Source organism: Monodelphis domestica, chromosome 2, assembly GCF_027887165.1.
Source record: "Monodelphis domestica isolate mMonDom1 chromosome 2, mMonDom1.pri, whole genome shotgun sequence".
Lineage (NCBI taxonomy): Eukaryota > Metazoa > Chordata > Mammalia > Didelphimorphia > Didelphidae > Monodelphis > Monodelphis domestica.
Window position 1 is genome coordinate 537380295 of NC_077228.1, and position 26979 is coordinate 537407273.

Below are 26979 nucleotides of genomic sequence, written 5' to 3' on the forward strand. Positions count from 1 at the left end.
CTAACGTAACTGACTTTGCTACTAGCAGCAACGCAATGACCCAGGACAATCCAGAGGAACAGAGGAGTGTTAAAATTATGGTTGAGGCTGAATTTAATCATTTTATTTGGTTGCCAAGGATTATATTTATAAAATCCTAATGAAACACCCAAACTCAGCTGGAAATTTATGGTGATTTAATTGATATAGTGGAGGAGATTTAAGAAGAAAGAAGAAGGAAGGGGCTAGTACCTGGTGGGAAGATTAGAAGATCTAGAAAGTAAAGTTTTGAGTGTGAAGGAGGAAAGAATCAGCCTGACCTCCAAAGGGGCTCAGCTAAGATGCCCGAACCTGAGTCAGCTCAAGGGCAAAACTCACCACCCAACACTCCAAGATGTTGAAACGCCTAGCACACTCTCAGCCAGAGTCACCTCTCCAGGGGAAGAGGAGAAGAGAGGAAGTGATGTGCCTCATATAGACAGTTTTACATCACTTTCCTGCATCTCATCTGTACCAATGATGGCTTAGCTTGACTTATGACATCCCAGACGTCTGTCCTTTTTTTGCACGTCTGTTGAAGGCCATTTCCTTAGATAATTAAATCTTGAGTTTGATACAGACCTTCCAAATCTTGTTAAACTAAGAAGGGCAGAGAAATGTCGTTTCCAAGACCTGATTCTGTCATTCCAAGTATCTCCATTGTTACTGATCAGGAAATAGCTAAATCAGATCTTCTAAAGAATGGTCTGATTAGGGTGGAATAGTTTAAAATTCATAGGAGAAAGAATGTATCCACATCCAGAGAAAGAGCAGAAATGCGGAAGAAAAACATAGGATCAATCACATAGCTTGAAGGCGATAGAATTGGGGTTTGGGCCTTAAAAGATCACTCTATTGCAATGTGAATAACATGGAAATAGGTTTTGAGCAATAATGTATGTATAACCCAGTGGAATTGCTTGTCAGCTCTGGGAGGGAGAGGGAAGAGGGGAGGAAAGAATATAAATCATGTAATTGTGGGAAAATATTCTAAATTTAAAAAAATTAAAAAGGGGCAACTGATGGTTCAGTGGATGGAGAGTCAGATCTAGAGATGGGAGGTCCTGGGTACAAATCTAGCCTCAGACATGTCCCAGCCGTGTGACCCTGGGCAAGTCCCTTAACCCCCATGTACTAGCCCTGACTGCTCTTATGCCTTGGAACCAATACACAGTATTGATTCTAAGGGAAGGGCATTAAAAAAAAAAAAAAAGAGTCGGGAGTCCCTGCCACCCAACACTGCTAGATTCTCTCCAAGTGTATTGTATCCTCCGAGAGTTGATCTTTTACCAGAATGCCTTTGGGAACACAATCTTTCCCCATTTGTTAACCCCCTTTTCTCCCCACAGGCGAGTTCTGTTACCTGGGAACTACCCTTCGCCATATAGCGATAGAACCGATGCCATCGCTCTCCGACGTGAGACAGCTCATCACCTTGTACGGGATTCTCCCATTAGGTAATAAAGAAAGGAAACTGGCTTGTGGACCAAGTACAGTGATTTTCCTCCTCTATGCAAATATGTATGTCCTCACATGCATGCGGATGCATCTCCCCACGCTGTTCTGAGCTTTGACAGTGCTTGACTGGTTGCCATCAAAAAGCCTTTGCAGCAGATCTGGTTTTCAATTAAGTGTTGGGAGGGAAGGCAGGGTTCCATTTCAGTGGCGCATAAAAGACCCACAAAAGCCACTGACAACGCCGGCATTTCTAGGCCATCCCTGTTTGCCTGGTGACCATTTTAAAATGTGAGACATGAAGGAAACCACTGGGGAAAGGCAATAACCCCAGCAAGCAGCAGGGCTGCAAATGAATGAACGTGGGGAGAGGACAAAGGAGCAGGGACCAGAGGTCAGGACGCCTGAGGAATTAGCCAAAATCCACTGGCGAAATCTGAAACAACATCCTTCAGCTCCTCTTTTTGAATGATTCAGTGAGGCCGTGCTGTCCTTTTCTAGGCAGATTACTCTAGACTTAGGCTCAGGGGCTGAGGAGAGATTACAGATTGACCTCTTAAGGGATCAGTATTTTATGAACAGTGACTTCTGGGTCTCTGAATAACCTTTATGTAATGATGGTTTTAATTGGGGATGGTGGCACCTCTGTCCCAGGTGGCAAAGGTAGAACAGGAGCCCAGCGCTCACCGTGCATCAGCCCTGTTCTCTGACAACATGATTTTGGGTGGCAGTCCTATCCTGCCAAGGGATAAGAGGCAGTGTGGGGCTCTTGAGTCAGAGGACCTGGGTTCAAATCCCATCTCAGTCACTACTTAGCGGTCATATAGGTAAATGGCTTTACTATTCTGGATCTCCATTTAATCCTCATATTTTAAATAAGGTTGTTGGACTAGAGGGCTTCTAAGGCTCCTTGCAGGAATAGATCTAAAAGCCTGAGGACTTTAAATGAGAACATTTCTGAGTTTCCTTTAATTTCCTTTCAAAGAAAGATGGCAGCCATGGGACCTGTGGCATGGCATCTCCCTTTTGATTTGATCCTGGGGTCATTTTTCTCAAAATGTTATTGATTTAGAGGACAGCTGAGTGGCTTAATAGATTTAGGACCAAGCCTAGAGATGGGGGTTCCTGGGTTCAAATCCAGCCTCGGTCACTTCCTGACTGTATGCCCTAGGGCAAGTCATTTAACCCCCATTGCCCAGCCCTACACTCTCCTGCCTTGGAACCAATACACAGGATGAATTCTAAAACAGAAGGTAAAGGCTTTTTGTTTAAATGTCATTGATTTGACAGTGTGGCATCTAGCTTTTCACTTTTTGTCCTCTCAAGCAAATGGAACTTTGGGCTAAAATAATTGTAAGTAAAAATAGTACTAGGGCATCCTTCCATTGTCACATTACAATACAATAAGTGACAGGAAGAAAGAGAATACTACCGGCTAAACCACAAATGTCTCAACTAAGGGAGGAAGGTAGTTTTCATGTTCTCAGCTCATCGAGGCAAGTTGGTGCCTGGTGTTTCAGCTCCTCACTTTATATGTGTCTAATGCATAAATAATTTAGACAATTAAAATGTGCACATAAGCAAACTTTGGGATATCCAGATTCAGTTTCCTTGCCTGAAGGTTCAATCCTGTAATGAAAAAGAGTAAGTTTATTGGCCACCGTTTCAAAGTCCAGATTCCACAGATCCATGCATATGCTCCCCATGGTCAGGAATGACAAAATAATTCTTGCTTAAAGTTGCAAAGGCCATTCGATTCCCTTGAGAAAGGAGACTCCTCAGAGCTGCCCATGGCAGATTAGCCTCCATGGTCCCAGGGGCCACAGAAATGTCCTCCCAAGGATCTGAGTCTCTTTCTTTTATTGTTATTGGTGTTTTTATTAATAGAATTTATCCCCAAGTATCTCAGCTGCTCCCTCTCCTCCCCACACATGTATAGAGAGAAAATGTCTTTCATGTTTCCGTTTTTCAATTCATTCTCTGAAGGTGACACAAGTTATTATTCAAGGATTACATCTGTAGCTGTGTCTAATGTTCTCTTGGTTCTACTCATTTTGCTGTTCATTATCCCATGGCTTTCTTTCCGAGTATTTTCAAACTTAGCCTGCTCATCATCTCTAACAGGGCAGTGGTATTCCATCACCATCATAGACCACCATTTGTTTAGCCATTCCCCAGTTTCTCCTCCATTTCCAATCATTGCCACCACAAAAAAGAGCTGCCATAAATGTATTAGAACACATATAAGTTCTTTTCCTTTTTCCCTGATCTTCTTGGGAAACAGCCCCAATACTGAGACAGTGGTAATAAAAAAAAAAGTTTGTAAAAATAAATGCGGAGGGGAACAACTCAGGAGTTTGAGAGCCAGACTCAGAGACAAGAGGTCCTGGGTTCAAATCTGGCTTTGGATACTTCCTAGCTATATGACCTTGGGCAAGTCTCTTAACCCCATTACCTAGCCTTTACTACTCTTCTGCCTTAGAGCCAATACAATATTGATTCTAAGACAGAAGGTTAAAGGATATAAATAAATAAACAAACAAATAAATAAATAAATGTGTAAAACCTATGTCAGATCACTCACCATTTCAGAGAAGGAGGAAGAGAATTTAATACTTGAATTTTTTAAAATCAATAGTAAAAATTGCTTTTGAATGTTATTGGGGAAATAAATGAAATATTAAAATAGTTTTAATGTGATCTATTTTGAGAATATCCAATTAATAGCTGAGTCAATCAACTTTGTATTTATATATGTTATTAGAGATAAGGAAAAGTGACTAGAGGTCATTATATTGGTACAGGGAACTCCCAAATCAGGAAACTTCCTTCATCCATGTTCCTTCTGTGCAACTTAGAGTCTTAGAGAGTTGCCTAGAGTAATATAAAGGACAATGACTTGCCCAGAGTCACCCATCCAGGATAAGCAAGAGGTGTGCCTGGATTCCAAGCTATTTGTGTATATACTATGTCATAAGTGATGGATTCATAAGTGAACTCTATCAAACATTTAAAGACCAACTATTCCTAATACTCTACAAACTATTTGACAAAATGGGCAAAGAAAGAATCTTACCAAATTCTTTTTATGATTCAAATATGGTACTGATTCCCAAGTCAGGAAAACCAAAAACAGAGAAGGAAAACTATAGAACAGTATCCTTGCCAAACATAGATGCAAAAATATTAGATAAAAGACTACAAGTTATCATAAGGATTATTCACTATGACCATGTAGGATTTATACCAGAAATACAAGTATGGTTTTATATTAGGAAAACCATCTGCATAATTGACCATATTAACAACCAAACTAATAGAAATCACATGATTATCTCAATAGATGAATAAAAAGCCTTTGACGAACCATAATACCCATTCATACTGAAAGCATTAGAAAATATAGAAATAAAAGGGTCTTTTCTCAAAATAACAAACAATATTTATTTAAAACTATCAGCAAGTATCATCTGCAAAGGGGATAATTTAGATGCCTTCCCAATAAGATCAGGAGTGAAACATAGATTCCCATCATCACCACTATTATTTAATATTGTACTAAAAATGCTAGCAGTCGCAATTGGAGAAGGAAAGGTAATTGAAGGGATCAAAGTACACAATGAGGAAATGAATCTATCACTCTTTGCAGATGACATGATGGTATACCTAGAGAATCCAAGAAAATCAACTAAAAATCTAGTAGAAACAATCTATAATCTTGCAAAGTTGCAGGGTACAAAATGAACCCACTTAAATCATAAGCATTCCTTTATGTTTCCAACAAAACCCAGCAACAAGAGTTAGAAAGAGAAACTCCATTTAAAATTACTCTAGACAAGATAAAATACCTGGGAATCAAGTTGCCAAGATAAATTCAGGAATTATATCAATATAACTACAAAACACTTTTCACATGAATAAAACAAGATCTAAAAAATTGGAAAAACATAAATCGCTCATGGGTAGGACAAGCTAATATAATAAAAGTGACAATACTACCTAAATTAATTTACTTATTCCAGTGCCATACCTATCAAGGTACCAAAATGCTTTTTTATAGAATTAGAAAAAGTTATTACAAAGTTCATCTGTAAGAACAAAAGATCAAGAATATCAAGGGAAATAATAAAAAAAATGTGAAGGATTATACTATAAAGCAGTGATCATCAAAACTATGTGGTGTCCTGGCTTAGAGATAGAAGGATGGATCAATGGAATTGATTTGGGGTAAATGACAGTAGCAAGACAGTGTTTGACAAACCCAAATATCCCAGCTTTTGGGACAAGAACCCACTATTTGACAAAAATTGCTGACAATTAGAAAACAGTATGGGAGAAATTAGGCTTAGATTAGCATCTTACACCCTATACCAAGAATAACTCAAGTGGGTAAATGAGTTAAATATAAAGATGGAAATCATAAACAAATTAGGTAAACATAGAATAGTATACCTATCAGATCTATGGGAAAGGAAGGAATTTAAGACCAATCAGGAGATACATTTACATTTACAAAATGTAAAATGAATAATTTTGATTATATTTGAAAGTTTCTGTACAAACAAAACCAATGCAACCAAATTTAGAAGAGAGGCAACAAATTGGGGGAAATTTTTATGACAAAAACCTCTGACAAAGGTCTCATTTCTCAAACTTATAAGGAGCTAAGTCAATTGTTCAAAAAAATCAAGCCATTCCCCAATTGACAAATGGTTAAGGGGCATGAATAGGCACTTTTCAGATAAAGAAATCAAAACTATCAATAAGCATTTAAAAAAGTATTTTAGAATCTCTTATAATTAGAGAAATGCAAATCAAAAGAACACTGAGGTACTACCTCACACCTAACAGACTGTTCAATATGGAGGAGTTGTGAGAAAATCAGGACACTAATGTATTGCTGGTGGAATTGTGGATTAATACAGCCATTCTGGAAGGCAATTTGGAATTATGCCCAAAGAGCTTTAAAAGACTGCCTGCCCTTTGATCCAGCCATACCACTACTGGGTTTGTACCCCAAAGAGATAATAAGGAAATAGACTTGTACAAGAATATTCATAGCCATGCTGTTTGTGGTGGCAAAGAACTGGAAAATGAGGGGGTGTCCCTCGATTGGGGAATGACTGAATAAATTGTGATATATGATGGTGATGGAATACTACTGTGCTGTAAGGATCAATGATCTGGAGGCTTTTTATTTTTTTTAATTTTATAATATTTTATTTGATCATTTCCAGCATTATTCATTAAAGACAAAGATCATTTTCTTTTCCTCCCCACCCCCACCCCCTGTAGCCAATGCGTGATTCTACTGGGTATCACATGTGTTCTTGATTCGAACCCATTGTCATGTTGTTAATATTTGCATTAGAGTGTTCATTTAGAGTCTCTCCTCTGTCATGTCCCCTCAACCGCTGTAGTCACGCAGTTGCTTTTCCTCGGTGTTTCTACTCCCACAGTTTGTCCTCTGCTTATGAATAGTGTTTTTTTTCTCCTGGATCCCTGCAGATTGTTCAGGGACATTACACCGCCACTAATGGAGAAGTCAGTTACATTCGATTGTACCACAGTGTATCATATCAGTCTCTGTGTACAATGTTCTCCTGGTTCTGCTCCTCTCGCTCTGCATCACTTCCTGGAGGTTGTTCCAGTCTCCATGGAATTCCTCCACTTTATTATTCCTTTTAGCACAATAGTATTCCATCACCAACATATACCACAATTTGCTTAGCCATTCCCCAATTGATGGGCATCCCCTCGTTTTCCAATTTTTGGCCGCCACAAAGAGTGCAGCTAGGAACTGGAGGCTTTTTATATGAACTGGGAGAAGCTCAATGAACTGATGCAGAATGAAATGAGCAGAACCAGAAGAACATTATACACAGAAAGTAAAACATTGTGGAAAAATCCAGTGTAATGGACTTTGCTACTAGTAGCAATACAACAAGCCAGGACAGTCCTCAAGCACTTATGGGAAAGGCTGCTATCCACATTGAGGGAAAGAACTATGGGAATAGAAATTCAAAAGAAAAACATATGACATCACTTATCACATGTATATATGAGTATGTGATTTGGGGTTTAGACTTTAAAACAATCGCTCTATAGCAAAAATGAATAATATAGAAATATGTATCAAGTGGCAACATTTGTACAACCCAGTGGAATTGCTTGCTGGCCCTGGGATGTGAGAGGGAAGAGAGGAGGGAAAGAAAATGAACCACAGAAACATGGAAAATATTTTTTTAATTTTAATAATTTTTTAAAAGATCCTAGAGGGTTCAGATAGAATCCTAGTACCCAGTGAGCCTCCAGTCCAATCAAGAGGATGGGGCACAAATAATTGTTATGCCAGTTAGAGAATGAAAGGAGCAAAAAGGACAAAGGGCCGTCCACATAGGAGAGAGAAGAGCCATCTTGAAGACATTTTCTGAAACTGACCTCAGAATTTGGCATTGTCTGAGAAGCAAAGAGCATCCCCTCATTTTACAGATGAGAAAACTGAGAGCCAGAGAAATGAGCCTCGCTAATACCAAAGGCAGGATTCAAACACGAATCTTGTGACTTAAGCCCAGCCCTCTCCCTATTGTGTGATGCTGATTTCTGATCTCACCTTAGTATCCTACATGTGCTTACTTACTATAATCCATCTTTTAGTAATATGCTTTTACTTTCATTAATGCCATACTTATTCTTGTATTTTATTCATAATGGCAAACAAATCTGAGTTCAAATCTTGCCTCTGCTCTTTACTACTGTGTGTTCCTGAGCAAGAAATTTAATTTGTCTTGGATTGGCTTCCTCATTTGTAATCCCCTTTGTAATGACTGAAATTCTTCAGGGGAAGCATTTCTTCATTTTAAATGAATTTGCTAATTGGCCAGTCAATACCTCTTCATCTGAGCCGTTCTCTCTCTGCACCATCCAAAAAGAAAAAAGCCCTGGCTCCTCTGGCCAGGTCTGTACAGTCTGCTTGTGAGCTCAGTCCCTCCCCTCCCCTCCTGCAGGTTCTCAGTCGGTTCACGAGAAGGCTCCATTGGTGAAGACGCTGCTGTTGACTGGGCCCTCTGGTGTGGGGAAGAAAATGCTGGTTCATGCCATCTGCACCGAAACTGGAGCCAACCTCTTTGATCTGTCTCCATCCAAGATCACTGGGAAGTACCCTGGCAAGACTGGCCTCCAAATGATGCTCCACCTTGTCATGAAGGTACTGTACCCCTGGGAGTCAGAGAGCTCCACCATCTTCCTCATCAAGATTCCCTTTGACGTTAAAATGCTCATTTCCTTTAAACATCTGTGCTCTAGTCTTCTAAGAACCACGTAGTTAATGGAATGACCTGCCTGAGTTATTAGAGAATTTACTATGGGGGACCACTATGTGACTCAGTAGTTTGAGAGCCAGGCCTAGACAGGAAGGAGGTCCTGAGTTCAAATTTAACCTCAGACACTGCCTACCTATGTGACCCTGGGCAAGTCACTTAACTCCCATTGCCTAGCGCTTCCTACTCTTCTGCCTTGGAACCAATGCACAGCATTGATTCTAAGATGAAATCTAAGGGTTTAAAGAAAATTACTTTGTGCCAAGCACTGGGCTAACTTCCAGAGATACCAATAAAAATGGAGGAACTCTATGTTCTATTGGAACTCAGGTTCTGATTGGGGGGAGCTACATAAAAAGGAGGGTTTGGGGTCATGTTCATGGATGACAAGAAGCCCAGGTAGGATCTAGACAGCAATAGCAGCAGATGGCAAGGCCTGAGGATTTGGGGGAGCAGCGACAGGTCAGGTGGTTTCCCCCAAGAGGGACATGAGTTCAGAGGTTGACGTGAGAGGCAGTTCTGGGATGTTTCCAGTAGAAGTCGGGGCATTGCCTGAGGCACGTTGATAGGATGGTTTCTGAGTGATGGTGTGACTGAGGGGCTGCGGAGCCTGACCTTGGAGCCAGATAGATGACGTCCAGTCCGTGCCTCTGACCCGTATCTTTTTGTCCATTCCTGGTCTACTGAAAACAAAGCTCTTCTTTCTCCATTCGGCTCCCTCTCTCCTAGAAGGCATTTCGAATTAGAGCATGGGAAGGAACCTTCGGGATCATCCAGTCTTAATCTTGAAAATGAGGAAACCCAGGCCCCTAGCGGTGGTGAGACTTAGCATCATAGAAGGGACTTGGGGGTCCGACCCCCTCACTTAATAAAGGCAGGAAATGAGGTCCAAAGAGGTCCAAAGTCAGCAGAATCCGATAGCTGGGAGAACATCAGAGGCCACCCCTTCGTCTCCGTCTTCACTCAGAGGTCAGTTCACTTGGCCAACATCACCCAAAGCTTTCCCCGCTCCAAGGAGCCTCCTTTACCAGCCTTTGATGCTGCTACGTCACCCCATCTCTGTGGGCCTCAGTTTCCTTTCTTCCAACATTAGGACTGGAGGGTCATCTCGCCTTGCACCCAATGAGATAACCTGGGGGAGTGCCTTCCAGACCCCAAGGTGCCGTCCAGAAATGCTGAGGGTTCTTATCATTGCAGTGATTTGGCCACAGCTCAGGAGAGAAGCACGTTATTCTCCGAATGGGGGAAGCCCCGGGAGCTGATATTCTTCTTGAGGGAAGCAAAAGGAAATGAATAAATACCAGAGAAGAGGGAGGGAAGATGGCGGGGTGCTGGGGCCACCCTCCAATCCAGAGGCTCTCGGAGCTGCTTGGAGCTAAGGAACCATAGAAGAGGCAGAGACGGGATGGGGGAGCCTTCTGGGGCTTCCTTTCTGAATCTGAGATGGGGCAGAACCCAACTCATCACAAGCTTGGGAGTAACTCGGGAATAACACCGAACTCCCAAAGCAGCCAGAAGAGCCAAGCCTTCCATCGGGTGAGGGAGAAGCCCAATACTGGGCCCTTTCCCCGGAGCTGGGCACCACAACTTTCACAGGGTCTACACCGGGACTCTGGGGACGTCACCCCTGGGAGTGATCCAGGGAACAAGAGGATTGGGGGACCCTTGGGAGTCATCAGAGCCAGTCTCTCACCCCGAGGGAGGCTGGTGCCCTTTGCCAGCCAGGAGAGGGATTCGGGGCCCGCCAGCTCCCTGGGCTGAGCTCTGCCTCCCCCGGATGGTTGCCCATTCACCGGCCAAGGCGAGCCCGCTGAGCTCAATGTTTGGTCCACTAAAGCCCCCGCCGAAATCCACTGAGATCCAGTTAAGACTGGGCAGGCAGCCCCAGTCCATGGCCAGGCCTCCAGCCAACCGGCTAGCTGGTCACCTCGCTCAGCCCTCCCCAGAGCAGGACACCCGGCGTCCTCGGCAGTGAAGCGCCTGATTCGCAGAACCAAAGAGCCCTCTGCCGGCCACTGGAGCAAATTGCCCAGAACCAGTTCCCACACCATTTCAATTAGGAATTAATGATGTCGAGTGCATTTAATTATCCATGGCCTCCAACTACCCATCCATATCATTCACATGGAGGGCTTTGGAGTGATGGGCCATCAGCGGGCGCTCGGAGAACAATGGGAAGGAGTCCCAGTGGAGGATGGGCACTCGGTGGCCTTTGGGAGACTTGGGGTGCAAGTGAGGGGAGGGGTGGCCAACGCTTGGGCAGGAATATTGCAAAGGAGGAAGCTACAAGGGCAGGCAATGCAGGTCTAATTGAGAGAGCCAGAGAAGTCCACCAAGCCTCTGAGAAGAAGACCAGGCAGGGAGGAGGAGCCTGAGCGCAAGTCTGCAGACCTGAGTTCAAATCCCACAAGGAGCAACAATCAGGGGTAGAATTTGTTGCCTTGTCCTCTGACTCCAGAGGAAGGGCCCTTTCCTTCCTGCTGTGGTGCCTCTAGGGATCCAGGCCTCTGTTTCCTCATGTGGTTGGGCTCTATGTCAATCCCCATCCCTGAATCTGTGAACCAATGAAAAGGAAAAAAACCTACCACGGCCCAGAAGCCAAAGGATCCTAGCATCACATGAGTAGGGTTGGAAAGAACCTTAGGGGCCACTGAGTCCAACCTCCTAACTTTACATATGAGGAAACTGAGGCCCAAGAGACAGTCACTTTCTCAGGGTCACACAGCTGATATCTGAGACAGAACTAGAACTCAGGTCTTCCAGATTCCAAGTCCAGCATTCCTTCCTCTGAAGCAGACAATACCTCAGGTATTGATATATAAGCAAAACGCTTCCTTCTAGTCCCTTGAGTTCAGCATGTGGAGGAAGGATGGACCCAAATATGTTGCTTGTTTTTGCAGATACCCTTTATATCATTCATAAGCTGCTTCTGGGTTTGCCGAACCCAAAGGTGAGAGGGGCCATGAACTACAAAGGTTACCAAGGGTTTATGAAGGGCTGCTTCTTCATCTGATTTTTCTTTCTTTCTCTCTCTTTCTCTTTCCTTGTTTCCTTCTTCCTTTCTGCCATTCATCCTTCCTTCTTTCTTTTGCTTTTTTCTTCCTGCCTTCCTTACTTTCTTCATTTTTCTTCTTTCCTTCCTTCCTTTTTCCTTTCCATTCTTCCTTTCTTTCTCTTCCTTTCCTTCCTTTCTTCCTTTTTTCCTTCCTGTCTTTCTTTTTCTCTCTCTTCTTTTCTTCCTTCTTTCTTTTTCTCTTTCCTTTCTTCCTTCCTGCCTTCCCTCCTTCCTTCCTTTCTTCTTTTTTCTTCTTTCCTTACATCCTGCCTTCCTTCCTTTTTCCTTCTTTCCTTTCTTCCTTTTTTCTTCCTTCCTTTCTCTCTTCCTTTCCTCCTTTCTTCTTCCTGCCTATCTCCCTTTCTTTCTTCTTTTCTTCCTTCCTTGGAATCTAACAGCCAACTAATGAAGGCACCCATACAGACAGATGAATATGTTATGAATCAGAATGAATGACAGCATGAGGCTGTGGACAGAGACCCTGCTTTAGTGTCTGGAATTCTCGGCTTCAAGTCCTTCCCTTCATATATCCCAGCCATATCAAGTAACCTTCAGAGCCCCAAGGCAACTGTCTGATCAATCATTCACAGAGCTTATAGTTTATGGGAGGAGACAACATGTGCATGCGTGAGCAGGTGCAGGACAAATAAATACAAACTCTACTAAGGTAATAAGAGAAAGAGGATATTCCTCCACCAATCACAGGTTGGGATGAGTGAGGGAATGAGAGCAAGACAGACAGAGACAGAAGCAGAGAGCAAGTGCAAATGAGAACAAAAGACAAGCAGAGCTGCACAGGGTGGGGAGTGGGAAGGAGCAAGGAAGACAATATAGGAGATGTGAGAAGGTCCGTGCAATGAGTCATATGATTTATAGGAATGGGGGCCGAACATGAACAACAGGCAGAGTGAAAGCCAAAAGCCTTTGCACGTCCTGCATGAGGAGCTGCAATCCGAGCCCCCCTCTCTGGTCTAGGGTCCGAGCAGCCCTTGCTTCAGTCATCTTGGAGGCCACCAATGGGAAGTCTTGAGTAGGACATGACCAGGGCAACGCGATGTTTCCGAGACATCATTTTGGCATCTGTGCAGAGGTTGGATTGGAGAGGTAGGCATTGGAGCCATGGAGGCTAGCTCAGTGGACCAGGCAAGAGGTGATGAGGTACTGGATGAGGTGGTGGCCACGTGATTGGAGAAGAGGAACAGGGTGGAAGTGAGGGAGATGGGTTGGACAGCTCTTGGAAACTGATTGGATGTGGCTCTTGAGAGCGAGGGGAAAAGTCAAGGATGATGAAGGCAAAAACATAACTCTTTTGACTCCAAATCCACAGCACTGCAGGGACCTCATAACCTCGTTGGCAAGATGGAAATGTGGGCAGATGGCTTAGGGCCAAGAGGATTGTCGACCTGTTGGCAAACATTTGGTGAACACCTGCTATGTGCCAGGGCCTGCTTGCAAGGAGCTCACAGTTTAATGGCCAATCCCATAGTGGTATAATCCTGTGTTAAGCTGGAAAGAAGGCCCATGGGGTTCTGTTAAATCTTCTTACCAAGGGCATTGAGGAAGGCTAGATTGTTAGCTTAACCATTTCAGGATATCAGCGCCCCCCCTCAAAATCAACCTCCTCCAAAGTGATAAATGGAAAGGTCTAAAGGTGGTCCCAAAAATCAACTGGCAAAGTGTCACCTTCCAGAGCTTTACTGACTCCTCCAAAGCCCCCCAAATCAGTTCTCTGCCAGTCTCATCTTGCTTGGAGCTTCCTGGGAGAAAGGAACACAGAATTCCAAGTTATAGCCTGGCTCCCATACCCAGCTGAGACTGGGCACATCCGGCCTTCGTTAAAGTTACTGTGGGACAATAGATCTTGTGGAAAAAGGAGAAGCTCAGCTCAGAAAGGGCCTGTTTTGTGCTATTGGGAGTTAATGTATGACTCTTTGGGATCCATCCAACCCTTGAATGAAAGGAAAGCAAATGTGGATCCCAGATTCAGTTGTTTTTACAATGAATTTCCTTCCCCCTTTGGAGAAAGAAGCTGGTGCCAATTTTTTTCAACAGCAGGACAACTGAAAAAGCCCCTTTTAAGATGGTCATAAATTTAGAACCTGAAAGAGCATCGGAGGCCACCAGTCTGATCCCCTCATCTCACAGAAGAAGAAACTGAGGCTCAGGGAGGTAGAGATTTCTATATACTAAATAATAGCGGCCGAGCCAGACCCATGTATCCCCTATGTGGGGTTGAGATTTGTCTTGACATTCCACTTTATAAACTCTGTGACCATACACAAGCTCCTCCCCTTCTCTGAGCCTCAGTTTCCCCTTCTGCAAAGTGAAAGGATCAGAACCAACAGCCTATTAGCATCCTCTCTAGTGGCAGATCTCTGCTCCTGAGACCCTGAGCCTCCAAAGCTCAGGGTCTTTCCAAGATTCCATGCTTCCTCCAGGAGCTTTGGCCAGTGAAAGATGCTCTTCATGGGCCTTGTCCCAGAAAGGGGCACGTCTAAGTGGCCCCTTGTTTCTGTCTACTCAGAGATGCTTCCCCCTCCCCCCGAGTCCCCCAGCAGGGATCAAAGACGAAGAGAAGCTGATGGAAAAGAAGGTAAAGGAAGCTCCCAGAGGCCTCCAGAGCCTGGAGCTGTCCTGTATCCTATTGTCTGATTAGATAGGAGATCCAGGGGTCGTTTCCCGGAACTTTGTATGGAGCCTTTAGTCGGGGCCTCCTCTGCAAAGGTGAAAAGACTAACAAAGGAGCCAAGATTCTCCAGGAAACAAAGCTGCTTGGCCCGGGGGATGGCTGAGGAGGGCTCATGCTCATGCCTGGGCCTCTTCCCATTGGAGCCCCCATCAGCAAGGGGCCTCAGCGACTGGCACGGGGAGGTGATGGGCCTCTCCAAGCCTGCCTTTCCTGGGACTCTGCCAGGAAGGAAAAGGAAGTCATCCCACCGTCAGCAAACAAGAGCATCCACGCACAGTGGCCAGGCAACGGCCCCTTGGATTTTCACAAGCAAAAATATGGGCAGAGAAACTGGGCCTGGAGCTCGGCCATGCTCAGAACCCCTGAGAGAGGTGAAAAGAGAAGCTCTCGGCCAGATCAGTCTCAGGGAAAGAAATAGCAGGTGGAAGCCTGGGCTGAGAGGTCAGCAGACGGGGACCGTCCCAGCCCCACTGCCTGGGTTTGGGGAGGTGCAAGGGCAGAAGCCTGGAGGATCTGGACTGCAGAAGGCATTAAGTATGCCTGGTTGGGTCCCTCCATTTAGTAAGTGAGGAAACAAGCCCAGGGAGGCTGTGGGATGGAGGCTGCAGTGATGGAGGCCAGGAGCAGGAGACGACAGTATAAGGGATGTGTTCACAGCTCCAGCATCGGAGGACCCAGCCTGACTATGATGTTGGATGAGTCGTGGTCCCTGGGGCCTCGGTTTTCCCCTCTGTGAAATGGGATCGCTGAATTAAGTGGCCTCTAGCTTAATCTATGATCCTGGGTATAAGTTGTTCTCCTTGCCTGGGCCTCATTTTCCAACCTGCCCTTAATGTACCCTTTTATTTTAAATTCAAGTAGGTGGAAACCACGTGGTTAAGGGATTTGTCCAAGATCTCCTTGTACTAGGATGAGACCTGAATTCAAATCTCAGCTGTCACTTACTACTTGCATGCCCATTGCCAAGTCCCTTTTCCTTCCTGGGCCTCTCTTCCTCCTCTGTAAACTGAGACCCTCGGCTAGAGGGTCTCAAAGGGCCATCCCTTCCAGTGTGGCCCTGATCTGACAGCCTGACCCCCCAGACTGCCCAGGACTGTGCCAAGCCCTAATCTTTCCGCTAGGCGTCTCCCATTATCCATTGGAAAAGCATTTTCTAAATTGAGAATGGAAAAGGCTCTACGGCTTCAGCTCCCAGTTCTGCTCTTTATAAACTGTTTAGGATTTGGCCGATCCTTCTCTGGCCCCAGGCAGCTCCAAGACCCGCCATCTCAGGGTGCAGCTTCAATTTGGTGCCACTTAGTTTGGTTTGGAGGCTCCTTTTGAATCCGATGGCCTCTCCAGGGCTCCCTGAGCTGCTGTCCTGCCAGGATGGAGCTGCTGGCCCAAAGGATGCCCCACAGGACAAGGACTCTGCAGAAACGAGTGACCTGTCCAAGAACAGGGGGAGCCTCCCCTCCCCACCACCAGCTCGCTCCCCTCAGCCTCACCACCTCTTCAGTGAAGGGGGATTGAACATGGAGAGGCTAGAAGTTGCTGACCGGCAATCGGCACTGATGGCTCTGGCTCCCAGTGGCATGGGCCGGATGAGCTTCCAGCCTGTGAATCCGTCTGAGCGCCTCCACCCCCTGCGTGGCCTCAAGATTTGCTCCGACCACGTGTCCTTTCCTCAGCCCCCGCTTATCCCCAGGGACAGAGCAGAGCAGGGAAACAGACAGCCTATCTGCACGTCCAGTGGCTTCGCCCATCGCCTCCTGGAAGACACCCCTCCTGGCATCTCCGTTTCCCAAGGACAAAAAAAGAAAAACCAGTATTACGGCTCCCGCTCGCCTTGAGCATGTCTAATGAGGGAGACTGCAGAGGAGATGTCGTCTTTGCCACAGTTTCACACAAAGCCCCAAGTTGGTGTGTGTGTGAGAGAGACAGACAGACAGACAGACAGACAGAGACAGAGACAGAGACAGAGACAGAGAGGAGGGAGGAGAGGAGGGAGGGAGGCAGGGGGAGAGGATTTCTGTCTCTTGGGGCTTTAAAGAGAATGTCCCATGTGTGGTCATTATTTTTACCAGAGCTATAAATCACCAAGCGACATTTAGCCAAGTACTGCCATTAAGCCTCATCCATGTCCGGAGGCGCCCACACAGTCTCTCCAGCAGAGTTGAAGCCAGCAATGAAAAGCCCGTTTGCACATGGAATATAAAGTCTTGAATCTCTTTATCCTGAAGAAGGCAGTGCTTCTGTGGGTGAACAAACCTGAATAAACTGGAGAACTGGAGGGAGAAGATAATTCACAGGGGGCGTGGGGGGAAGGAAGCCTCAATGTCCCATTCATCTCCAGCTGGAAACTCCTATCCCAGTGGGCTGGAAGGTTGGGGCTCCATGTAAGCAAGGGGGCTGACTCCTCTGAGCAGGATTCCTAAGTCTTTAAAGGTATACACACAAGAGGAAAAGTGTGGAGGTGTGAGGGAAAGCCTTCTGTGGCCCTGCTGCCCTCTGGATGCAATGGCCATTGAGGTTCTGGACAGGACCATGAAAGAAGATCCTATCAGAATCCAGCGGTCTATATGAATAACATGGAAATAGGTTTTGAACAATGATACATGCATAACCCAGGGGAACTGCTTGTCAGATTTGAGGGGGGGAGGAAAGAGCAGGTGGGGAGATAATGAGCCAGGTAACCATGGAAAAATATTCTAAAAAGAAAAAGAAGAGAAAAAAGAAAGAGAGAGAGAAAGAGAAAGAAAGAGAGAGGGGGAGAGGGAGGGAGAAAGAAAGAAAGAAAGAAAGAAAGAAAGAAAGAAAGAAAGAAAGAAAGAAAGAAAGAAAGAAAGAAAGAAAGAAAGAAAGAAAGAAAGAAAGAAAGAAAGAAAGAAAGAAAGAAAGAAAGAAAGAAAGAAAGAAAGAAAGAAAGAAAGAAAGAAAGAAAGAAAGAAAGAAGAAAGAGAAAGGAAGGAAGGAAGGAAGGAAGGAAGGAAGGAAGGAAGGAAGGAAGGAAGGAAGGAAGGAAGGAAGGAAGGAAGGAAGGAAGGAAGGAAGGAAGGAAGGAAAGAAGGAAGGAAGGAAGGAAAGAAGGAAGGAAGGAAGGAAGAAGGAAGGAAGGAAGAAGGAAGGAAGGAAGGAAGGAAGGAAGGAAGGAAGGAAGGAAGGAAGGAAGGAAGGAAGGAAGGAAGGAAGGAAGGAAGGAAGGAAGGAAGGAAGGAAGGAAGGAAGGAAAGAAGGAAGGAAGAAAGAGAAAGAAAGAAAGAAAGAAAGAAAGAAAGAAAGAAAGAAAGAAAGAAAGAAAGAAAGAAAGAAAGAAAGAAAGAAAGAAAGAAAGAAAGAAAGAAAGAAAGAAAGAAAGAAAGAAAGAAAGAAAGAAAGAAAGAAAGAAAGAAAGAAAGAAAGAAAGAGAACTCGGTGGTCTTTGAGCATGGAGGCCATTTATACAAGGTAGTGGGGTCCAGTAGTGAGTATCCTTGCTCAAGGAAAAAGGATCTGGGTTTAAATTCTGGTCATGCTACTTACTGCCTTTGTGACCCTAAGCAAGTCATTTTTCTTCTGTATCAACCATGGGAAGATGGATTTAGAGCTGGAAGGGACCTTGAAGATCATCAGTCCAACTCTTTCATTCTACAGATGAGGAAAATGAGGCCCAGAATGGGCAGTTAAGTGACCTCTCTAAAAGCTCTAAGGAAGTGTCTGAGAGAGAATTTGAACCCAACACTTCCTGACTGTAAACCTAGCATTCTCTCCTCTATACCTTTGGGAGTTTAGCCTAGATGACTTCTAAGAACCCTTTCAACTCTGCATCTCTGGATAGAGCCTGTGACCCCACCCCAGTCTCCCCAGGGCCTTCTTTCTCCTATAAAATGAAAAGATTTGTCTAGATGACATATAATGTCCTTCTAGATGGATCACCAAGCCTCAGTTTCCCCCTCTGTAAAATCAGTGGATTCGAGTAGATGTCCTAGAAAGTCCCTCCCTGCTAGTTTAAGGTCTGTGGCCCCATGACATCCTCCTTTCGACACTTTAAACAAGTCAGTCAGTTCTCATTAGATGCTGGCTGTGGCAGCTGCTGTCCTAATAATCGTGGGGGCTTTTGAGCATGTGATAACCCAGGCCAGATGCATGTGCAGCCCCAACACCATCCCAGACAGCCTAGAACCTAAGTCCCCTTTTTGTTTACTAGCAAGTGTGTATCCCAGAAGGAAAAAACAAACTCTTCCAACCAGAGCATTGCTTTCTTGTCTTTAGGTGGCCCGACTGCTCCAGCCATCGGTGGTCTGGATTGGAGACACTGAAAAAACGTTCTATAAAAAAGTCCCCAAGAATGAAAAGGAGGTGATGGCCTGCTCCTGGTTACTTCTCAAGCACTGTGTGCATGGAGGGTTTGCTTCCCTGTCGGAGTTTGGGCTGGGGGGAATGTAAGGGACAAAATATCTCCTGAGGAAGCCTAGTTCTGTTTGAGACGAGTCACTAGGGCCATAGGAGAGCAGCCCCGGTGGGAGGAACCCTGAATTTGGCTCTGTCACTTCCTGTATGAATGACCTTAGGTAAGTCTCTTCTCTCTGGTTCCTGCCAAAAGAAAGGGTTGGACTAGAGCTAATGACAGTGGCTAGCATTTGTAGAGGGCTTTAAGGTTTACAAAGTGCTCCCCATAGGATGATACCTCATTTGATGGCTCCATGATGGTGTGCTGTAAAGGGCTCAGGAACCTAACAATAATCCAGCTGGGGGAAAGGGTGAATGAGTGGAAGCTGAAGACTGAGTGAGCCCTTCTGAGAGCTCTCTGATGGGCCTGAGGAAAAGAGCAGCAAGGCAGCAATTATGATGATAAGGGCTTCATTTTGTCAGTAATAATAAACACCACAATGGCTGGCCCTGGGAACAAAGAGCCTCCGTCCTCCTGGGGAATGCTCTGTCTGTGGGGGCACCTCCAGGGAGCCCTGCTTCAATTGTTTCCTTCCTCCTCTGCTCTCCTCTCCCAGCACCCACCCCTTCCCCCTGCCAATCACCAGGCCATTTCCCACAAGTTGGCTTTTTCCATTTTTTCAAATGAAGGCAGCTTTCCATGATTGTTATTCTGCATCAATTTGCACCACAGCAAATAGTGGTTAGCTGGGAATTTCTGATTAAATTCATAAGGGTTTTAATCACTGGGAGCCCTTATGTTTTATACATCACTTGAGCAGGTAGGGATGATTTGGATGAAGAGTGAAAGCGCCGTCGTCATCCTTTCTTCTCCTAAATGATCACTGATTGCCCTATCATTTCACAAAATGTTTAGAAGATTCGTTCATTACTTGACACGGCAGTGGCAATTGGCTCCCTCTCGTGGCTGAGAGCTCCATTAAAAAGGGACGCATTCTGGCGTCTGAAATGCCCAGGGCAACCAGGATCCTAGGCAATTAATCAATCAACCCTGGGCCAGGCGCTCTCCTAGGTGCTGAGAAACCAGGTCGGGCACGCTAGAGAAATGTGATGGCAGATTTTAGCCATTTCATTCATCTGCATCTCCGAAATGTTTCAGGAAAAAGTGGGGGGGGGGGAGCTGCTGCTATGCACACTCATCAGCCATGACTCCAGGCAGACACCCGGGTTTCAATACTCGCTCTGTTAGTCGTCCCTTAACAGCTCTGGGTACTGGGTTTGCTCAGCCTTAAAAATGAAAGGTTTGGACTAGGTGAGCCCTGAGATGCCTTCCAACCCAACATCTATGGTTCTATGGGAGGTGAATTCAAAATATTTAGAGGACTGCCCTGTTGAGGGGAGGTTTAAAATGCTTCTCTTGGCCCCAGGGGGGAAAATTATGATCCATGCGTGGGTGATATGATAGAGTATTGGACATGGATGTAGGAAGATCTGAGTTCAAATCCAGCCTCAGATGCTTGACCGTGTAATCCTGGGCAAGTTCTTTGATTTATCTGCCTAAGTTTCCTTATCTACAAAATGAGGATAATAATAGAGCCTACCTCCCAGGATAGTCATGAGGACCAAGTGAGATACTACATGTAAAGTGCGTTGTAAAACTTAAAGGGATATCAGATTTCTAACCCTCTTTATGATCATTGAGGAGAAGTTGAAAAGGGGCCAGTTTAGTCTGTATGTCAGGAAAATCTTCCTAACAATGAGAGCTCCCCCAAAGAGGAATGGGCTACAGTCAGGAGGGAGGGCGTTCTCCTTCACTGAAGGTCTTCCAGTGTAAGTTGGCTGACTACTGTTGGGGATGTGGTGAAGGGGATTCCTGGTGGGGGATAGGTTGGATTGAGGCCCTTGGGGTCCCTCCCCATTCTGATATTTGGGAACTCAATCTCCTTCCCATGCCAGGATCTGTGCTGTCACTCCAACCTCCTCTTCTGGGAGCTGGTCAGTGATTCTCATATGCCAAATTCTGTAAGACAATCTGTGCCTGCATTTTCCACCCCATTACACTCTGTGACTTCATCTACCAAAAGCCATCCCGACACCTCAGTCTCTATGTGCCATGCAGCAAGAGGACAGCTGTGCTGGCCATCGTCATCATCATCATAGGGACTTAATGACACTAAAGCAAATTGGAATTGCCTTGTGAAGGCTTGCCCTCATTAACAATAGGCCACCCTCACTTGGCTGGGCCAGCTAGAAGGCAATGACTTGAGAAGTTGCCCAGTAGTGATGAAAGAGAACAACCAGGTGTAGCAACGTGTGCCTGTGTGTAGGTGGCTCTAATCAAACAGCTCAAGTGCAGGAAGACCACTGATTAAACCCACCATTCATTGCCCATTCCCCTTATAATGGGAGCCCACACACACACACACACACACACACACATGCACAGATAAAGATTTTGACTCTGGGCACTTACCAGCAACAATGTCAGTGGTCCAAAGTAATTCAGATGGCAGCCTAAGCATTTTACATATTCTAGAGACAGGAGTAGGGAGAAAGGAAAAGGTCTGCCTTCCAGCCAACTATACTTAAAGTCCTTACAGTGATTTTGTGTTGTGGCTACCATCTACATGTCTCTGGGGTCTGTTACCTTGTCAGGCAGACGGATAGACAAACAGATGATAGGTGGGTGGATGGATGGATGGATAAAGTGATATTTAAATATTCCATGACTTCTCTATGAAAAGGTCAGAATGGTTCCCATTAACAAATAGGAAACTGAAACAAAAATTATATTATGTTAGAAATTTGAGGCAGATCCTATATAGCCATCCATGTCTGCTTATTGTGGGGGAACGTTCTAGGACACCCATATTGAGCTGGGGACGTCTCATCTGGTCTATAGGTGATGTTGAGAAGTCCCAAAGCATCGAGGTTGCATACAATTCATGGGAACATCAACCTTAAATTAATCTGGTTTCCTTATAGGCTGAATATGGAAGAGTAGACACACTTGTATATTTGAAGTGCCAGGACATGGATACAGATCCCAAAAGCTTGTGACCTTGGGCAAAACACTGCTCCCTCAGCTTCCTCATCTATAAAGTGAAGGGGTAGGGCTAGACCACCTCTCAGTTCTAAATCCTTGTCCCAGGACTTCAAGCTTCCTAAATTTCTGTAGCTCAGTGAACACTAGGCAGGAGAACTAGGGACTAGCGAATTCAGGGGATATATAGGGGAACTCCGTGGCATTAGAGACAGAGTGTAGATAACTTACTCCAAAGTAGCTAATATATAATGCAATGGATAATGTGCTGAACTTGGAATCCTAGGATCTGAATGAGAATCCCAGCTCTACCACTTACCACTAGTGTGACCTTTGGCAAGTAAAGCCCTTTGAGAATTGCTTTCCTCATGTGTAAAATGAGAGGATTGGACTCGACCTTCTAAGGACTCTTTCAACTCCATATTGCAGCTTCCATGAAGAAGTAGGCTACATATCACAGAATTAAAGACTGTTCTGGCTAGAAGGTACCTAGAAGGCATTTAGTTGGACCCTTTCACTTTATAGAGGAGCAACCAAGACCTAGAGACAGAGAGCAATTATCCTACTGTCACTCAGCTAGTTGATGCCAGAACCAGGAATGGGAGCTGGAGCCTCCTGATTTGAGGCTCTATACACTATCCCTCTCAAATATCAGAGTGTAACAAGAAGTACTTATGGTTGCATTAAGACAATGTCCAGACTTGGGTTTAGCCACAATTCAGCATCATCCAAATTAATATAACGACCCAGAGCAGTAAAGGGAATGAATTCCTGTCTATTTTCAATTGGGTGGAAAGGCTATCGCTTCTTTGTCGATATTGGGTCAGGTGCCACCTCAAATGCTATCTACCAAGTGCTTTCCAAGTGTAAAATTAGTGTTGTTTGCATTATTTAATTTATTCGAATAAAAATGAATGAGCCAATTACATTATAATGTAATCCAAGAGATCGGCTGAAAAGGTAACCAATGATTGCTCGGTGGGGGTACTCATTTCTCTCTGCTGAAGAATAGCAGGAATTACATTAGAGTATCTTGGTAAATGAGTCACTCTCACCTTCCCAAGCCCTGCTGTGGCTTCAGGGGAAGCTCCTGTTTTTGGTGTTGTTCTGGGAGGCAACTAAAGCCCATCTTCACCACTGGGTTCCCAAGAAGTCTTTATCTTCTGAGGGATTCAACTTCTCCACTTAGAATTAAGGGCTAGTGCTTTGAACTTTAGTTCAGGGAGTCCTCTTAAGTGACTCGTGCACAGGAAAGGAGCCTGTGGCTGATTTTATCATCCTTGAGCCTAGGCTTGGAGTTCTCTTTCCTGAAGTGGACAAAGCTTCACACTGATGCACCTCCAAATTGTAATTGAAGACATTCCTCTTAGGAGGAGATCAAACAAAGTCAGCCAGAAATGAAGACTTCTGAGGCTCACTGAGTAGCAAATGCCAAAAGATGGGATCTTTTAGTAACCAAATAACCTTGCCAGTATTTCTGGTAGAGTTCTCCTTCTCCTCACTCACCCCATTTCAGGGCCTCTCACCTGGGCTACTGCAATAGCCTCTGGATTGGTCTCTCCCTCCCTTCCAAAGTCATTTGCCTAAAGTATCAACCTGACTCTGTTGTCATCCCATTTGGTAAGTCCTCTTGCCTCTAGGATCAAATATAAAGACTTCTGTTTGGCATTCAGAACCCTTCGGAAGCTAGTCCCTTCCAGCTTCCAAGTCTTCTTATCCTTTACTCCCATCCATTCACTCCATGATCCAGCTATACAAGGAGACTTGTTAGTCGTCCTACACAATTCTCCACCTCCCATGTCCCAGTGTTTGCACTGTTCCCCCTGCCTGAAATGCTCTCCCACCTCACCTCTATCTATCTCTATCACCTATCACTCTATCACCACCCCAGGCTTCTTTCAGATCCCACCTTCTGCAGGAGGCCTACTAATGCCTCCCTTCTGAAACTTCCTTCCATTTTTGCCATATTTATGTATATGTATGTATATATCTTGTATGTGTTTAGCTATTTATATGTTACATGTTGTCCCCCCCCCAGTGGGATAAGGGCAGGGACTGCTTTCACCCTTCTTTGATCCCCCAGCACTTGGCATTGTGCCTGGTACATAGTAGGTCCTTAGTCATTGCTCTAGACGATTGCAGTATAAAATAGACATGGGTTCCTTGGGATCATGTCACTGAAAACAAAACTAACATCCACCACTTCCAAGAGTATCCTTAGTGGGCTAAGAATGCCCAACAGAAAGAGCCTTGGATTTAAATTCAGATAACCACAGTTATCTCCCCTGAAAGTCCAAGAGGCTTGAGCCTCAGTTTCCTGATCTATAAGATAAGAAGGTTGGAACTGATGGCTTCAAAAGTCTCTTCCAGCTCTAATGCCTAGCACCCTCTGAATGTTTCCCAACTGACTACCAAATAGGATCAGGAGAGCTGCTAATAGCTCTAAATGGATTTGGGGATAGAATCTGGAGTTTAAGATTGAGATTATTGCTTTCTTCCCCAGGGCACACATTTGGATGGATTGTTGCCCCTCTCTGAGTCTGAGCAGTGAGCTTTCCCTGAAAGAGATCAATGAAAACACAACTGCATCTCGAAGGGCTCTACCCAAGATATAACTGCTCCACACTCCCAAACTGATGTAATGGAAAACTGATTTGTTTGAATGTTAAAGTGGGAATCAATTGAGCAAATCAATCACCCAATTACCCCACCCCACTTAAAGTAACTAACAAGATGCTACTCCCTGGTACTTTAACCAGTGGGAACACCGCTACTGAATCAATCAACCAAAGGCTTATGACTAGGTATGAAAAGTCCTTGAAAGCCATTGGATGGTATGGAGTGGCATTAAACAGGAAGCCTATTCAAACTGGTTGAAGAGGCTTGGCCAAGCCCTTGGAGAGTAGTGTGCTAGTATGGAGCTGAATAACTTTCCCAGAGTCATTAGATCACAGACTAAAAGCTGGATGGAACTTTGAAGCCATCTAGTACAACCTCTCATTTGCAGATGGGAAAACTGAAGCCCAGAGAAGTTTCTTAATTTATCCAAGGTCACAAAGGTATTAGAGGACAGAAGAAGCATTTGACCCATTCATCACTTACATAATTTTAAACTAGAAAAAAAACCTTAAATATCTCTAACGTGATCTTATTTTTGTTGGCGGTGTTCAGTGTTTTGGTCATGTCTGAATCTTCATGACCCCATGGGGGTTTTCTTGGCAAAGATGCTGGCTTGCCATTTCTTCTCCAGCTTATTTTATAGATGAGGAAATGGAGGCCAACAGGGAGAAGGGACTTGCACAGGGGGCACACAGTTAGAAAATGTGTGAGGTCAGATTTGAACTCGGGCTTTCTTGACTCAGGCTCTGAACTCTGTCTACTGCACCTTCATTTAAAAAATGAGGAAATTATGCTATAATATAAATTTCTGAGGGCAGGGCATCTATCTTTGGTTAATTGCAGGAGCCACTGAGTAGGACTAAGGGATGTTTGAGGAGGATTTCAAATGCTCTATGGGGTCACATGCTTTATTCTCCTGGGGACATGGCAAGAAAGACAAAGGTTTTGTCATTCTATCCATTTACTCTTTCTTCCGTCTTCTCTGTTGTATTATCCTTCTATTTCTCATCACCACCCTTTGTTTCAACTCAACAAATGTATAAAGTGCCTCCTATTGTCAAAGAGGAGAGAGAGGGAGCTCAAGTCAAGAAGACCAAGAAGAGTTTAAGTCCTATCTCTGACATAGACAGACTGCATAATTCTATATAGGTTGACTTCCCTGTCATTTCACCAGACAATTCTCTAAGAGTAGGTTCCAGAAAAGCAGGTCATCTGCTTTGGGAGAAGGAGTTTACCCCTCAGATACTCCCTAGGCTGATGAAATCACATGGATGTCCTTTAAAAAATATGTAAATTATAACGATCATTGGTGGTGATGTGGAAGATGGTTGAGACACATATCTTGGTCTCCATGAACTTGCACTCTATTGTGAGTGAAAGAATCCAGAGCTCAGAAGAGCTCTATAGAGGGTTGGTACCCTTAGGTGCTGGTCTCAAACTCCTGGGGTAGAAGGCCCCATACATATTGATGAGATCATAGGTCATAAACACCCTGGGTGGGGGCATCATTAAAGACTGGGGTTCAGATTCTAATGGCAGGAATAACAATTCTGTCTCCATGAAGATGGCTCTTGTCCTAGCCTAACTAGTCACCAGTAATAACCATCCCTAAGCCTTGGTCACAAGAGGAAAGTGGGGTGGTCACTTAGAGTGAGATTTCATGGCTCTTGGCCCTGAAGGCCACCTGAGATGCACCCAACCTTGGTGGCAAGGTTACCATGAACACCACCTGACTGGGCCCAAGGACAATACTGATGCAGCTGCCATGATGCCAGCAATGAGGATGCTAAACATCCTCTAAGTTACTGGATTATTTCTCTGTGTCCTAAATTGCCTTAATGGGGACCTTGGTAGCCACCCAGTCCAATCCATGACCCAAATGGGAAATCCTGTTACAACCCATCCCACAGCCTCAGTTTAAAGACCTCAGGATGGGGGAACCAGCCCCCTACCTCCCCCACCCCATTCATTTTCCTTCTTGTCCCTGTGCCTGCCTTCTCTTATTCCACTCCGAAAACATAGAAAAGAAAGTTCTGGGAACCAAAAGCAAATCCTCTTTTTAGATGTTTCACATCTTTTGCTATTGTGTGGACTTCAAAAGTCTATAGGCATCGCAAGGACCAGGGACAGCTCTTTATGTTGTATTTAGCTGCTTGTGGATGCCAACTCCGAGGGCCCACCATTTCAGGGCTAATTGTATGCTAACAATGCCTGTGCCATAGCCCAAAGCCACTCAAGGTTGCTTGGTTTGAGCCTTTTCTCTTCCTTAAATGCAGATTCTGAAATCACGGATAGATTCCAATCCCACCTTTGTCATTTCAAAATATACATGTGACCTTTTCTTTTCTCCTAAGGCTAATATATTTAGCATATCGATAGTTACATGGTTTGGTCCTGCCTAATCAATAGGGAGGGGCAGCTAGGTCGTACAGTG

At 44.8% G+C, this 26979-nt stretch overlaps 1 protein-coding gene across 1 annotated transcript in view; it reads left to right on the plus strand.

Annotated features, from left to right (window-relative positions):
- IQCA1 (IQ motif containing with AAA domain 1) overlaps positions 1–26979 on the plus strand; it is a 231767-nt gene that overhangs the window by 188370 nt on the left and 16418 nt on the right. Inside the window, exons 12-14 of the mRNA XM_056814786.1 lie at positions 1368–1475; positions 8481–8680; positions 18767–18853. Of these exons, the coding sequence (XP_056670764.1) occupies positions 1368–1475; positions 8481–8680; positions 18767–18853 (395 nt within the window). The remainder of the gene's footprint in view (positions 1–1367; positions 1476–8480; positions 8681–18766; positions 18854–26979) is intronic.